This window comes from Pelobates fuscus, chromosome 3 (assembly GCF_036172605.1).
Source record: "Pelobates fuscus isolate aPelFus1 chromosome 3, aPelFus1.pri, whole genome shotgun sequence".
Lineage (NCBI taxonomy): Eukaryota > Metazoa > Chordata > Amphibia > Anura > Pelobatidae > Pelobates > Pelobates fuscus.
In genome coordinates this window covers 328466093-328479152 of record NC_086319.1, presented here as the reverse complement: position 1 = coordinate 328479152, position 13060 = coordinate 328466093, and the positions used below count along the sequence as shown (strand labels likewise).

At 44.6% G+C, this 13060-nt stretch overlaps 1 protein-coding gene across 1 annotated transcript in view; it reads left to right on the top strand.

The window, feature by feature from the left end:
* Positions 1 to 13060, top strand: part of SQOR (sulfide quinone oxidoreductase) — a 66852-nt gene that overhangs the window by 45879 nt on the left and 7913 nt on the right. The window contains exons 6-7 of the mRNA XM_063449011.1: positions 4125 to 4334; positions 12740 to 12923. Of these exons, the coding sequence (XP_063305081.1) occupies positions 4125 to 4334; positions 12740 to 12923 (394 nt within the window). The remainder of the gene's footprint in view (positions 1 to 4124; positions 4335 to 12739; positions 12924 to 13060) is intronic.

Here is a 13060-nt window from a genome sequence, read left to right as displayed (position 1 = left end):
CAACTCAGGTTGCCCTTGTTACAATCCTGTTTGTTGTCCCTTAGGAAAGATCATATCTCAGGCCTCACCTGCTATTGTCCTGAGACATATTGTGTACATAATTCATTTTCTGCACTTTCAGAGTGTAATGGTGTCGTGGAGACAGGCACTGAGGGTAGTGGTGTTGTGGAGAGAGGCACTGAGGCTAGTGGTGTTGTGCAGAGAGGCACTGAGGCTAGTGGTGTTGTGCAGAGAGGCACTGAGGCTAGTGGTGTTGTTGAGAGAGGCATTGAGGCTAGTGGTGTTGTGCAGAGAGGCACTGAGGCTAGAGGTGTTGTGGAGAGAGGCATTGAGGCTAGTGGTGTTGTGCAGAGAGGTACTGAGGCTAGAGGTGTTGTGGAGAGAGGCACTGAGGCTAGTGCTGTTGTGGAGAGAGGAACTGAGGCTAGTGGTGTTGTGGAGAGAGGCATTGAGGCTAGTGGTGTTGTGAAAAGAGGCACTGAGGCTAGTGGTGTTGTGCAGAGAGGCACTGAGGCTAGTGGTGTTGTGCAGAGAGGCTTGAAGATTATGGTGAGGCCTAATAGAAAGCAGTTGTTGTTGGGGGATTCCATCATAAGAGGTGTAGAGATGGACAATGGTCGTCTTGTGAGGTGTCTTCCCGGAGCTACTGCTCACAGAGACAGGAGACGTATCTGTAATATTGTTAAGCAAGCAAAGCAGGAAGGGGAATTGGATGTACTTGTCCATTTAGGGACAAATGACTTGGCTTGCAATGAGGTTTCAGAGGTTAAGGAAGTTTTTAGTGTTTTTGCCAATGATATACGGCAGGTTGCTTCCACACTGTCATTCTCTGAAGTTCTGCCTGTGCATAACACTCAGAATGACAGGCGGATGCATATTAGGGACTTTAATTTGTGGCTTGGTGAATGGTGTCGGGAGCAAGGATTTGGCTTTATTGCTCATGGTAGCTCTGTTTGGAATGGAAATAAACTGTACAAAAAAGATGGTTTGCATCTTTCTCAAAAGGGAACAAATGTTCTCAGTGAGCAGTTCAGAGGTTTTGCTAGGATGTATTTAAACTAGGAGGGGGGGGGGGGCAAAAGGGTGATAAAACATCAATCCAATTGTCCCCCAAAACAAGGACAGAAGGTGCCTGTAGCAAGTGTGTTAAAAAATGATAAGCTTAGAGTCATATCTACAAATGCTCACAGTTTAGGGAATAAGATCCATGAACTTGTGGCAATAATGGCAACTGATAGTGTAGATTTAGTCGATGTTACTGAGACATGGTATAATGAGAAAAATGACTGGGACATAGCAATACCAGGGTACTCTTTATATAGAAAAGACAGGGAAGGCAAGAAAGGGGGAGGGGTGGCCCTGTATGTGAAGGATAGCATAAACTCTAGCCTAATAAAGGTTAGTGAGATGAACATAGAGTCCGTTTGGGTTACGTTAGAATTTGGTAATCACACAGTAATTCGTGTAGGTGTGATTTATAGGCCCCCAGGACAAATTGAAGAGTTAGATAATCTACTAGTTGAAGAAATAGCTAAAATGACAATGAAGGGGGAAGTTATCATCATGGGTGACTTTAATCTTCCTGATGTGAATTGGAAAACAAAAATAGCTACTTGTGCCAGGAGCACACATATTCTAAACTCCCTACTGGGATTGTCTATAAAACAAGTCGTTGAGGAGCCAACTCGTAAAGAGGCCATACTAGATTTAGTGTTAACAAATGGAGATTTGGTATCAGATATTACTGTAGGTGAAAGTTTAGGATCCAGTGATCATCAGTCAGTGTGGTTTAATATAAGAACAGTGACTGAGTCACACCACACAAAAACAAAAGTTTTAGACTTTAGAAAAACAGACTTTTCTAAAATTAGAATATGTGTAAAGGAGTCATTATCAGACTGGAGCAACTTAAATGGAGTCCAAAAGAAATGGGATTATTTAAAAGCTGCACTACTGAAGGCAACAGAAAATTGCATTAGGCTTGTCAGTAAAAGCAAAATATTCAAGAAACCACTGTGGTACTCCGCAGATGTGTCCAAAATAGTAAAAAACTAAAAGTTAGCATTTAGTAATTATAAAAAAAAAACAGAGTGAGGAAGACAGAATGACCTATAAGATTAGGCAGAAAGAGGCTAAGCAAGTTATAAGAGCTTCCAAATCACACACAGAAGAGAAAATAGCACAGTCAGTAAAAAAGGGGGACAAAACTTTTTTTAGATACATAAATGAGAAAAGAAAAGTAAAACAAGGATTAGTTAGATTAAAAACAAAAGAAGGAAGGTATGTAGATGAGGATAAAGGTCTAGCTGACTGCCTCAATGAATATTTGTGTTCGGTATTTACAGCTGAAAATGAAGGAAAGGGACCTCCGTTAAGAAAAAGGATAAATGAGTCATTTATTACACGTGAGTTTACAGAGGAAGAGGTTCTATTTCAACTGTCAAAAGTAAAGACAAATAAGTCAATGGGACCTGATGGAATACACCCAAAGCTATTAAAAGAGAACAGATTTATTTAACCAATCATTGTTAACAGGAGTAGTCCCAGAAGATTGGAAGTTAGTGAATGTTGTGCCCATTCACAAGAAAGGTAATAGGGAGGAGTCTGGCAACTATAGGCCAGTAAGCCTTACTTCAGTAGTGGGGAAAGTGATGGAAACCATGTTAAAGGATAGGATTGTTGAACATCTAAAAACACATGGATTTCAAGATCAGAGACAACATGGGTTTACTTCAGATCATGCCAAACTAATCTTATTGATTTTTTTGATTGGGTAACTAAAATTATAGATCAGGGTGGTGCAGTAGATATTGCTTACCTAGATTTCAGTAAGTATTTGACACTGTTGCACATAGAAGGCTTATCAATAAACTGCAATCTTTGAGTTTGGATTCCAATATTGTTGAATGGGTAAGGCAGTGGCTGAGTGACAGGCAACAGAGGGTTGTAGTTAATGGAGTATATTCGAAGCTTGGGCTTGTCACCAGTGGGGTACCTCAGGGATCTGTACTTGTACCCATTCTCTTTAATATTTTTATTAGTGATATTGCAGAAGGTCTTGATGGTAAGGTGTGTCTTTTTGCGGATGATACTAAGATATGTAACAGGGTTGATGTTCCAGGAGGGATAAGCCAAATGGCAAGTGATTTAGGTAAACTAGAAAAATGGTCAGAGTTGTGGCAACTGACATTTAATGTGGATAAGTGCAAGATAATGCATCTTGGATGTAAATACCCAAGGGCAGAGTACAGAATATTTGACAGAGTCCTAACCTCTGAGGAAAGGGATTTAGGGGTGATTATTTCTGATGACTTAAAGGTAGGCAGACAATGTAATAGAGCAGCAGGAAATGCTAGCAGGAGAGGTATTAGCAGTAGAAAGAGGGAAGTGCTCATGCCATTGTACAGAACACTGGTGAGACCTCACTTGGAGTATTGTACGCAGTACTGGAGACCATATCTTCAGAAGGATATTGATACCTTAGATAGAGTTCAAAGAAGGGCTACTAAACTGGTTCATGGATTGCAGGATAAAACTTACCAGGAAAGGTTAAAGGATCTTAACATGTATAGCTTGGAGGAAAGACGAGACAGGTGGGATATGATAGAAACATTTAAATACATAAAGGGAATCAACACAGTAAAGGAGGAGACTATATTTAAAAGAAGAAAAACTACCACAACAAGAGGACATAGTCTTAAATTAGAGGGACAAAGTTTTAAAAAATAATATCAGGACGTATTACTTTACTGAGAGGGTAGTGGATGCATGGAATAGCCTTCCAGCTGAAGTGGTTGAGGTTAACACAGTAAAGCAGTTTAAGCATGTGTGGGATATGCATAAGGCTATCCTAGGTATAAGATAAGGCCAGGGACTAATGAAAGTATTTAGAAAACTGGGCAGACTAGATGGGCCGAATGGTTCTTATCTGCCGTCACATACTATGTTTCTATGTTTCTATGAGGGCCATCTGTTGAATTTTAGTCTGGGCAACTGGTTTAGTCAGGACAAGTCCAGCAAGAGAATACCAATTATTTTGCAACTTAACCTCTTCTTGGTCATCGACTAGCATTGGGATTCAATTGAAGATAACTAATAAACATTGGTTTTGTTTTTTCCCATAGACAGGAAAGCGATCAGATGCCAATATCATATTTAACACATCCCTGGGAGTCATCTTTGGTGTTAAGAAATACGCAGATGCTCTGCTGGATATCATCAGGGAACGAGATATCCAGGTGAATTTCAGGCACAATCTAATTGAGGTGCGAGCAGATAAGCAGGAAGCCGTGTTTGAGAACTTGGACAAACCTGGAGAAACCAAAGTGTATCAGGTAAACCAGGAACGATCAAGGGCTACATACATAATTATATCATTACCTGATTGCCTATTCTCCAATACTTGTTACCTGATTGCCTATTTTCCAATACTTGTCACCTGATTGCCTATTCTCCAATAATTGTAACCTGATTGCCTATTCTCCAATAATTGTCACTTGATTGCCTATTCTCCCCTACTTGTCACCTGATTGCCTATTCTCCAATACTTGTTACCTGATTGCCTATTTTTCAATACTTGTCGCCTGATTGCCTATTCTCCAATAATTGTCACCTGATTGCCTATTCTCCAATAATTGTCACTTGATTGCCTATTCTCCCCTACTTGTCACCTGATTGCCTATTCTCAAATACTTGTCACCTGATTGCCTATTCTCCCCTACTTGTCACCTGATTGCCTATTCTCCAATACTTGTCACCTGATTGCCTATTCTCCCCTACTTGTCACCTGATTGCCTATTCTTCCCTACTTGTCACCTGATTGCCTATTCTCCAATACTTGTCACCTGATTGCCTATTCTCCCCTACTTGTCACCTGATTGCCTATTCTCCAATACTTGCCACCTGATTGCCTATTCTCCCCTACTTGTCACCTGATTGCCTATTCTCCAATACTTGCCACCTGATTGCCTATTCTCCAATACTTGTCACCTGATTGCCTATTCTCCAATACTTGTCACTTGATTGCCTATTCTCCCCTACTTGTCACCTGATTGCCTATTCTCCAATAATTGTCACCTGATTGCCAAAACGGCCTACTTGACACCTGATTGCCTATTCTTCCCTACTTGTCACCTGATTGCCTATTCTCCAATACTTGTCACCTGATTGCCTATTCTCCCCTACTTGTCACCTGATTGCCTATTCTCCAATACTTGCCACCTGATTGCCTATTCTCCAATACTTGTCACTTGATTGCCTATTCTCCCCTACTTGTCACCTGATTGCCTATTCTCCAATAATTGTCACCTGATTGCCAAAAGGGCCTACTTGACACCTGATTGCCTATTCTCCCCTACTTGTCACCTGATTGCCTATTCTCCCCTACTTGTCACCTGATTGCCTATTCTCCAATACTTGTCACCTGATTGCCTATTCTTAAATACTTGTCACCTGATTGCCTATTTTCCAATACTTGTCACCTGATTGCCTATTCTCCAATACTTGTCACTTGATTGCCTATTCTCCCCTACTTTTCTGTCTCTTGATTTTTGCCTTCCTGGCCTAATTTTGATTCCTAGTCTCTCCCTCCTTTTCCAGCTATGTCCACCAATCCTCCCAATTTGGCACCTGGGTGGGACTGTCTATTGGCAATAATCACCAAACCCTGAATATGAAATTTATTTTATGCTTCATCACCTGCCATGTCACCCCCTTTTGTGTATCTGCTGACCTTCCTTTTGTGTCTGTAATAATCCCAGTATTCCCCTTATGTTTCTTCAAAGCCCCTCACCAGCTTTTATGTCTCTCTTAACCCCCTTACACCTTGTGTGTCTCTTTACCCTCAACAATGCTTGTGCCTCCCACCATCCTACCTGCCATATATATATACACAGTGGGGCTGCAGTAAAAGGATTTTCATCCAAGCTATGAGTGGCATGTAGGAAGTAGCAAGAGAGAGAAAGGATTCAGATCCTCTTTTTATTCCACTCACAGCTCCCTCTCAGTTGCAGTCCCAGGCCTGCTACATTTAGTGACAGTACAGGAAGGGGTGCTCCCCCACCTCCCTGGTACTTTGTTTGCCAAGTACACAGGATTTTAGGATTTTTTTTAACAAGGTGTACAGACAGTCAATGAAGATCGCAGATCCTGAGGGCCAATTACAGTGATCTCATTTGTTCTTCATAATAGGTTATAATATGTTCTGCAGGTGTGCAAGACGCACAAACTCAGTGACAGCAGTGCACGACAAACAGTAATAAAAAGAAACATTAATAGTAGTAGCATTAATTAATTAAGAAGCATTAATATACTTTAGCATTAGCTAATTAAGAAGCATTCATAGACAAACTATTAAAATGTGTTTGTTTCAAGGGTTATATCCAAATTCCTTATCATAGGTTGTTGTTATCACTGGGCATTGCTATGGCTTTATTTTAAACACTGAACAAACTTATAAACGCAACACTTTTGTATTTGCCCCCATTTTTCATGAGCTGAACTCTAAGACCTAAGACTTTTTCTATGTACACTGCTCCTTTGCCGAGATAATCTTTCCACCTCACAGGCAGGGCCGGATTAACATAGGGGCTGATGGAGCTGCAGCTCCAGGCCCAGGCCCATGGAATAGGCCCATTTAAAAAAAAAAAAAAAAAAAAAGTCTTTTTTTTTAACTTTTTTTTTTTTTTTTACACACTACTCTTAGGTTTGCCACCTGACTGATATTTAAAGGCACATCTGTTATTTGAGGCTGCCTTGCCATGACGGTATTGCAGTAATACCAGCAATACAAATGCAAATATTTTCTCAGTTTAAACGGAGATTACTCTGCAATACCAGCACCGGCCAGTAGGGGTCACTGTGTATGGAGAGAGGCAGGGATAGAAAGTTACAGCATCTCCCTGCCTCTCTCTACTCACTAATCCACGGTGGAGCAGCTACACAGCACAGAGTCCAGACAGCAGCTCTCAGCCTGCAGAGACAGACTAAAGCTCAGGTATGTGAAGGATAGGGGGAAAGGCAGCAGGGAGACATGGGGACACTGAGACACTAGGGGACACATGGGGACACTGAGACACTAGTGGACACTGGGAGACGTAGAGAAACTGAGACACTGGGAAACATGGGGACACAGACACTAGGGGACACTGTGAGACATGGGGATGCTGTGAGACATAGGGAACACAGTGTCCCCATGTCTTCCAGCCAGTGTCCCTAGTGTCTCAGTGTTCCCATGGCTCCCAGTGTCCCCTAGTCTCCTAGTGTCCCCTAGTCCCCCTGTATCCCCATGTCTCATTGTCCCCAAATGTCAGTGTCCCCAAATGTCTGTGTCCCCATGTCTTCCAGTGTCCACATGTCTCCCAGCTAGTGTCTGTGTCCCCATGTCTCACATTATCCCTATGTCTCCCAGCCAGTGTCTCAGTGTCCCCATGTCTCCCAGTATCTGTGTCCCCATGTCTCCCAGTGTCCCCATGTCTATGTCCCCAAGTGTCTGTGCCCCCATGCCTCCCAACCAGTGTCCCTAGTGTCTGTGTCCCCATGTCTCCCCGTGTCCCCTAGTCTCCCAGTGTCTGTGTTCCCATATCCCTCAGTGTCCCTAGTGTCTTAGTTTCCCCAAATGTCTGTGTCCCCATGTCTCCCAGTGTCTGTGTCCCCATTTCTCCCAGTGTCCCCAAATGTTTTATTGTCCCCATGTCTCCCATTGTCCCCATGTCTGTATCCACAAGTGCCCCCAAGTGTCTCAGTGCCCCCGGGTCTCTGTGTCCCCATGTCTACCCCATCCTAGTGACACGGAACACACAGACATGGGGACACTGGGAGAAATGGGGACACAAACACTGGGAGACTAGGGGACTGGGCGACATAGGGACACTGACACTGTGATACATAGGGACACTGATGCCAGGCTGGCCTTCCAATTATTTGGATAGGCATGCCCCCTTTTTGGACATGTTCGCCCCTTTTGGCAGTTCTGATCACGTGATTCGAGTCAGTGGCCCACCCTTTTACCCCACCCATTGACTTCCTGCTTCACTTGACACTGCTGTTAATTAGATGAAGAGATTAGCATAGAGTATGTGTTTTCTTATAGCTGCATCCTTTGAGTTTCCCTCCAAAACCAACTCCATCAGATACATGACGCTTGAGAGGTATGACTGTTTTAGTATTTTTGGTCGATAAGATTCTATAATTAGGCCCCATCATTATTGTCAGCACCAGGCCCACTGGGGTCTTAATCTGGCCCTGCTCACAGGTGTGGCATATCAAGATGCTGATTAGACAGCATGATTATAGCACAGGTGTGTGTTAGGCTGCCCATGATAAAAGACACTCTAAAATGTGCAGTTTAACTGTATTGAGGAGGTCCAGGGGGTCCGAAAACCAGTTAGTATCTGGTGTGACCACCATTTGCTTCACGCAGTGCAACACATCTCCTTCGCATAGAGTTGATCAGGTTGTTGATTGTGGCCTGTGAAATGTTGGTCCACTCCCCTTCAATGGCTGTGCAAAGTTGCTGGATATTGGCAGGACCTGGAACACGCTGTTGTATACGCTGATCCAGAGCATCCCAAACATGTTCAATGGGTGACATGTCCAGTGAGTCAGCTGGCCATGCAAGAACTGGGATGTTTTCAGCTTCCAGGAATTGTGTACAGATCCTTGCAACATGGGGCCGTGCATTATCATGCTGCAACATGAGGTGGTGGTCGTGGATGAATGGCACAACATTGGGCCCCAGGATCTCATCACTGAATCTCTGTGCATTTAAAATGCCATCAATATAATGCACCTGTGTTCGTTGGCCATAACATACGCCTGCCCATACCATAACCCCACCGCCAGCATGGGCCACTCGATCCACAGGGTTGACATCAGCAAACCACTCACCCACACGTACAGTGAAAACCGGGATTCATCCATGAAGATAACACCTCTCCAAAGTGCCAGACGCCATTGAATGTGAGCATTTGCCCAATCAAGTCGATTATGACGACAAACTGCAGTCAGGTCGAGACCCCGATGAGGACGAAGAGCATGCAGATGATCTTGCCTGAGACAGGTTCTGACAGTTTGTGCAGAAATTCTTTGGTTATGCAAATCGATTGTTGCAGCAGCTGTCCAGGTGGCTGGTCTCAGACAATCTTAGGAGGTGAAGATGCTGGATGTGGAGGTGTGGATACACATGGTCTGCAGTTGTGAGACTGGTTGGATGTACTGACAAATTCTCTGAAACGCCTTTGGAGATGGCTTATGGTAGAGAAATTAATATTGAATTCACGGGCAACAGCTCTGGTGGACATTCCTGCAATCAGCATGCCATTTGCACGCTCCCTCAAAACTTGCAACATCTGTGGCATTGTGTTGTGTGATAAAACTGCACATTTTAGAGTGGCCTTTTATTGCACACCTTTGCAATAATCATGCTGTGTAATCATCATCTTGATATGCCACACTTGTGCGGTGGATGGATTATCTCAGCAAAGGAGAAATGCTCACTCACAGATTTGTGAACAATATTTGAGAGAAATAGGCCTTTTGTGGGAGCTTGACAGCCGAGACAAACGATCGCACTACTCTGGAGCTCCGAGGCCCAAACAAGAAAAACCTGACAAATACCCATATAACCAGCAACTGAACCACGGCAGAAGCCCCCGGCCCACACCCTAACAACATGGGTCGCAAAACAAACAAAACAAACCCGGGGAAAAATAACCCGGGACTCACCATAGGAGACATGTGGAGGCAGGCCCGAGGCGCAAACTAAGCCAACATGGCGGCACTCCACGGAGGCTGCTCGGACTTCTCTGACGACCTCTCAGGTGAGGAATACCTACCAGCCCACAAAGCAGGACGGCCCTCACCACCGACCAACGCCACACCGGACTCCACACCTGTGACAGTGGCGATCCTAAAGCAAATACTAGCTGACCACCATGACGACATCCATAAGGACATCACTGCACTGAGGGGAGACCTAAAAGGGGTAACAACCCGCCTAAATGCAATGGAGACCCGAACCGAAACAAACACCAGGGACATAGGGGAACTCAAACGTACTGTGCAGGAGCTACAACTACAGCAACGCTCCCACGAACACCGCATGGCCGAGAACGAAGACGCCAGGCGGCGTAACAATTTGAAAATCAGAGGGCTCCCGGAGGAAACCACAGATGCAGAACTACCACAGGTCGTCAAACGCCTGCTCGCGATGATACTGCCACCCGCACAGGCAGAAAACATTCACCCAGATTACCTCTTCAGGGTCCCCAAATCACCAAAGGCACCCGCTGGGACCACCACGGATGCCATAGTTGCTCTCCGGAACGGAACTGACAAAACGGCGATACTGGACGCCCTGCGGGGCAGGACGCCCCTACAATTTTATGTTTTTACGCCGACCTCTCCAACGGCACCTTGGCTTGGAGACGGTCCCTCCAGCCACTCACCACCCTCCTCCGCCAAAAGGGCCTTAGTTACCCCTGCCGACCATCCCACACCCTAACAGTCCAACAGGGACCTGACTTGCATCAGGTAGGGGACTTGTGTGGCGCGTCACCACTTCTACAATCATTAGGCCTAACTATGGACTCCCTCAACCCAAAAGGCCGGAAGAGCCCAGTATCCCCGCAGCACAGATGGGACCCAACCAGAACTGTCCCGTTCATCCCACAAGGCCTCACACCCGACCCATACGCTACTATTACCACTTGAACCGCGACGGACGACCACACGGAATACCTGTCACATGGCACGGCTGAATAGCAGTGCTCAAAATTAATGTGCTCCCAATGGGTTCTCTACCTTTTCCAGACCATCCCACTAGCGTTACCGGCGCCCTTTTTTTCCACTCTGAAAAAATCGCTCATTCGATACGTTTGGCGAGGGGAGAGATCCCGGTAACGCCACAAGCTGTTATGTATGCCACCACACAGGGGACGACTGGCACTACCTGACTTCAAAAAGTATAAGTAGGCCACGGCATTGCAGCACATCCTTGAATGGCACAAGAGCGACACACAAAAACAATGGGTGGCCCTAGATATAGGGGGCGCCGGGGCGAGCTTGAAGTTAGCTGTATGGATGGGAGGATCGGGGGAGAGAAACTACAGGGACAGTGGAGACTCGGTAATGCAGACATTGAGAACGTGGGAGTCGATTAGAGAACTTCCACATATCTCACCTACCCCTAGCGCCCTACTCCCAATAATGAACAGTAGCAACATAGGGGGAGGACTTCCCTCAAGTGCTTGGTCATTTCTGGGGGAGGGAATATTTATACATAACTGCAAAGCCCTGATAAAGAGGTCGCTACAGGTACTGGACTCGTTATTGGAGGGTAGACCAAGGACGTTCCTGTTGTATTTTCGATATATGCAACTAACACATTACTATAACTCGCTTCCGCATAAAGAACTGTTGCACAGGGACCTCTGTGTGCAGGGCAACACGCTTGACAGGGCAGTCTCCACACTATACCAGTACTTTCTGGTGGGACCCCATCTGGTGAACAACACCTTCCAAAGGCAATGGGAGGAACTTCTAGGCAGATCCTTGTCACCGTCATAATGGGAAAAGGCGCTCCTATGCCAGCATAAAAGTTCTGACAGCTCTCATTATCAAGAAGTCAACTATAAATTGATATCTCTGGTACAGCACGCCAGTCCTACTTCATAGAATCTTCCCCTCAGTGCCCCTGACCTGCTGGAGATGCCAAGAGGACAGGGGGATGCTAATACATCTCTGGTGGGAGTGCCGGGACATTATTCAATGTTGGGAACAGATCAAAATGGATGTGAGAACGATCCTAGTAGACGAAACCGAATGGTCGGCCGAACTGGCTTTACCGCACATATCCTCACAGCCGATCTCCCGCTACAAGAAATTCAATCTTACGCCATTTACTAAATGCGGCCAAATCCCTCATACCGGTATATTGGAGTTCCCTACTCGGGAGGAGTGGATTCACAGGGTTGCTTCCCTGGCAGGGAGGGGGTCCAGGCACGCAGAAACATGGCAACCGTGGTTCATGTTTAGGGCAGATGATCAGTAGATACTGTGGAATGATATGGGGGAGGAAGGTCCTGGGGGGGGCTCAGGGCTCTCGGACGTGAACCATTCTCCCTTCTTACTTCCTCCTACGCCTCTATTTTTCTTTCTTACACTCTTCTACATTAAGGGGGCCACTCTTATGTTTTTGGCATTAGGCAGCTGACAAACTCAGGAGGGGTTATGGAGTCCCGAAAAAAAAGGCGATCCTAATATGAACGCTCAGAAACTTATCCTAGGCCCTACACATATTCAACAATGCTAACAACCAACAGTAACAAATTTTAAGACAACAGACAATGGTAACTGATAAATGGCATATGCCGAAGCAAATGTACATATAGAATTGCACATTAACTTCCCTGTTTAGCGGCCTGCGAGTCCATCCTATTCTTACTTACACTATCCTTCTCTCTGGGAATAATTGTTTAAATTAGGTAATTACAGCTAACAAGTACCTAAGCGTTGTTACGCAACAGCCAATCCTGGAAATATGTACATGTCAGGTTTCGTTTCAAGTATACATATTGAACTGCAATTTATTTATCATGTTGAGAGGCCTGCGAGCTTACTCTGTATCTTTCTAAACATTTCCTTCTCTTTGTAAATGTTAAAAAAAATCTGCATAAATAAAGATTTACAAAAAAAATTATAAAAAAATTCTTGAAATCATCATCCATTCTTCTATTCACAGTACGAAATGCTGCACGTCACCCCACCTATGGGACCACCAGATGTGTTGGTGAATAGTCCAGTGGCAGATGCAGGCGGCTGGGTGGATGTCAGCAAGGATACTCTACAGCATAAAAAATACCCCAATGTGTTTGGCATTGGTGATTGCACAAACCTTCCAACATCGAAAACTGCAGCAGCCATAGGTAATCATAGTAATAATAATAATAATTATCATCATAATTTCACATCAGTCAATTTATCTCACTGTTTTGCTTTTTATCTCTGTGTATATAATTATCTCACAATAATTTGAAATGTATTAATGGATGCAAGTTGATTC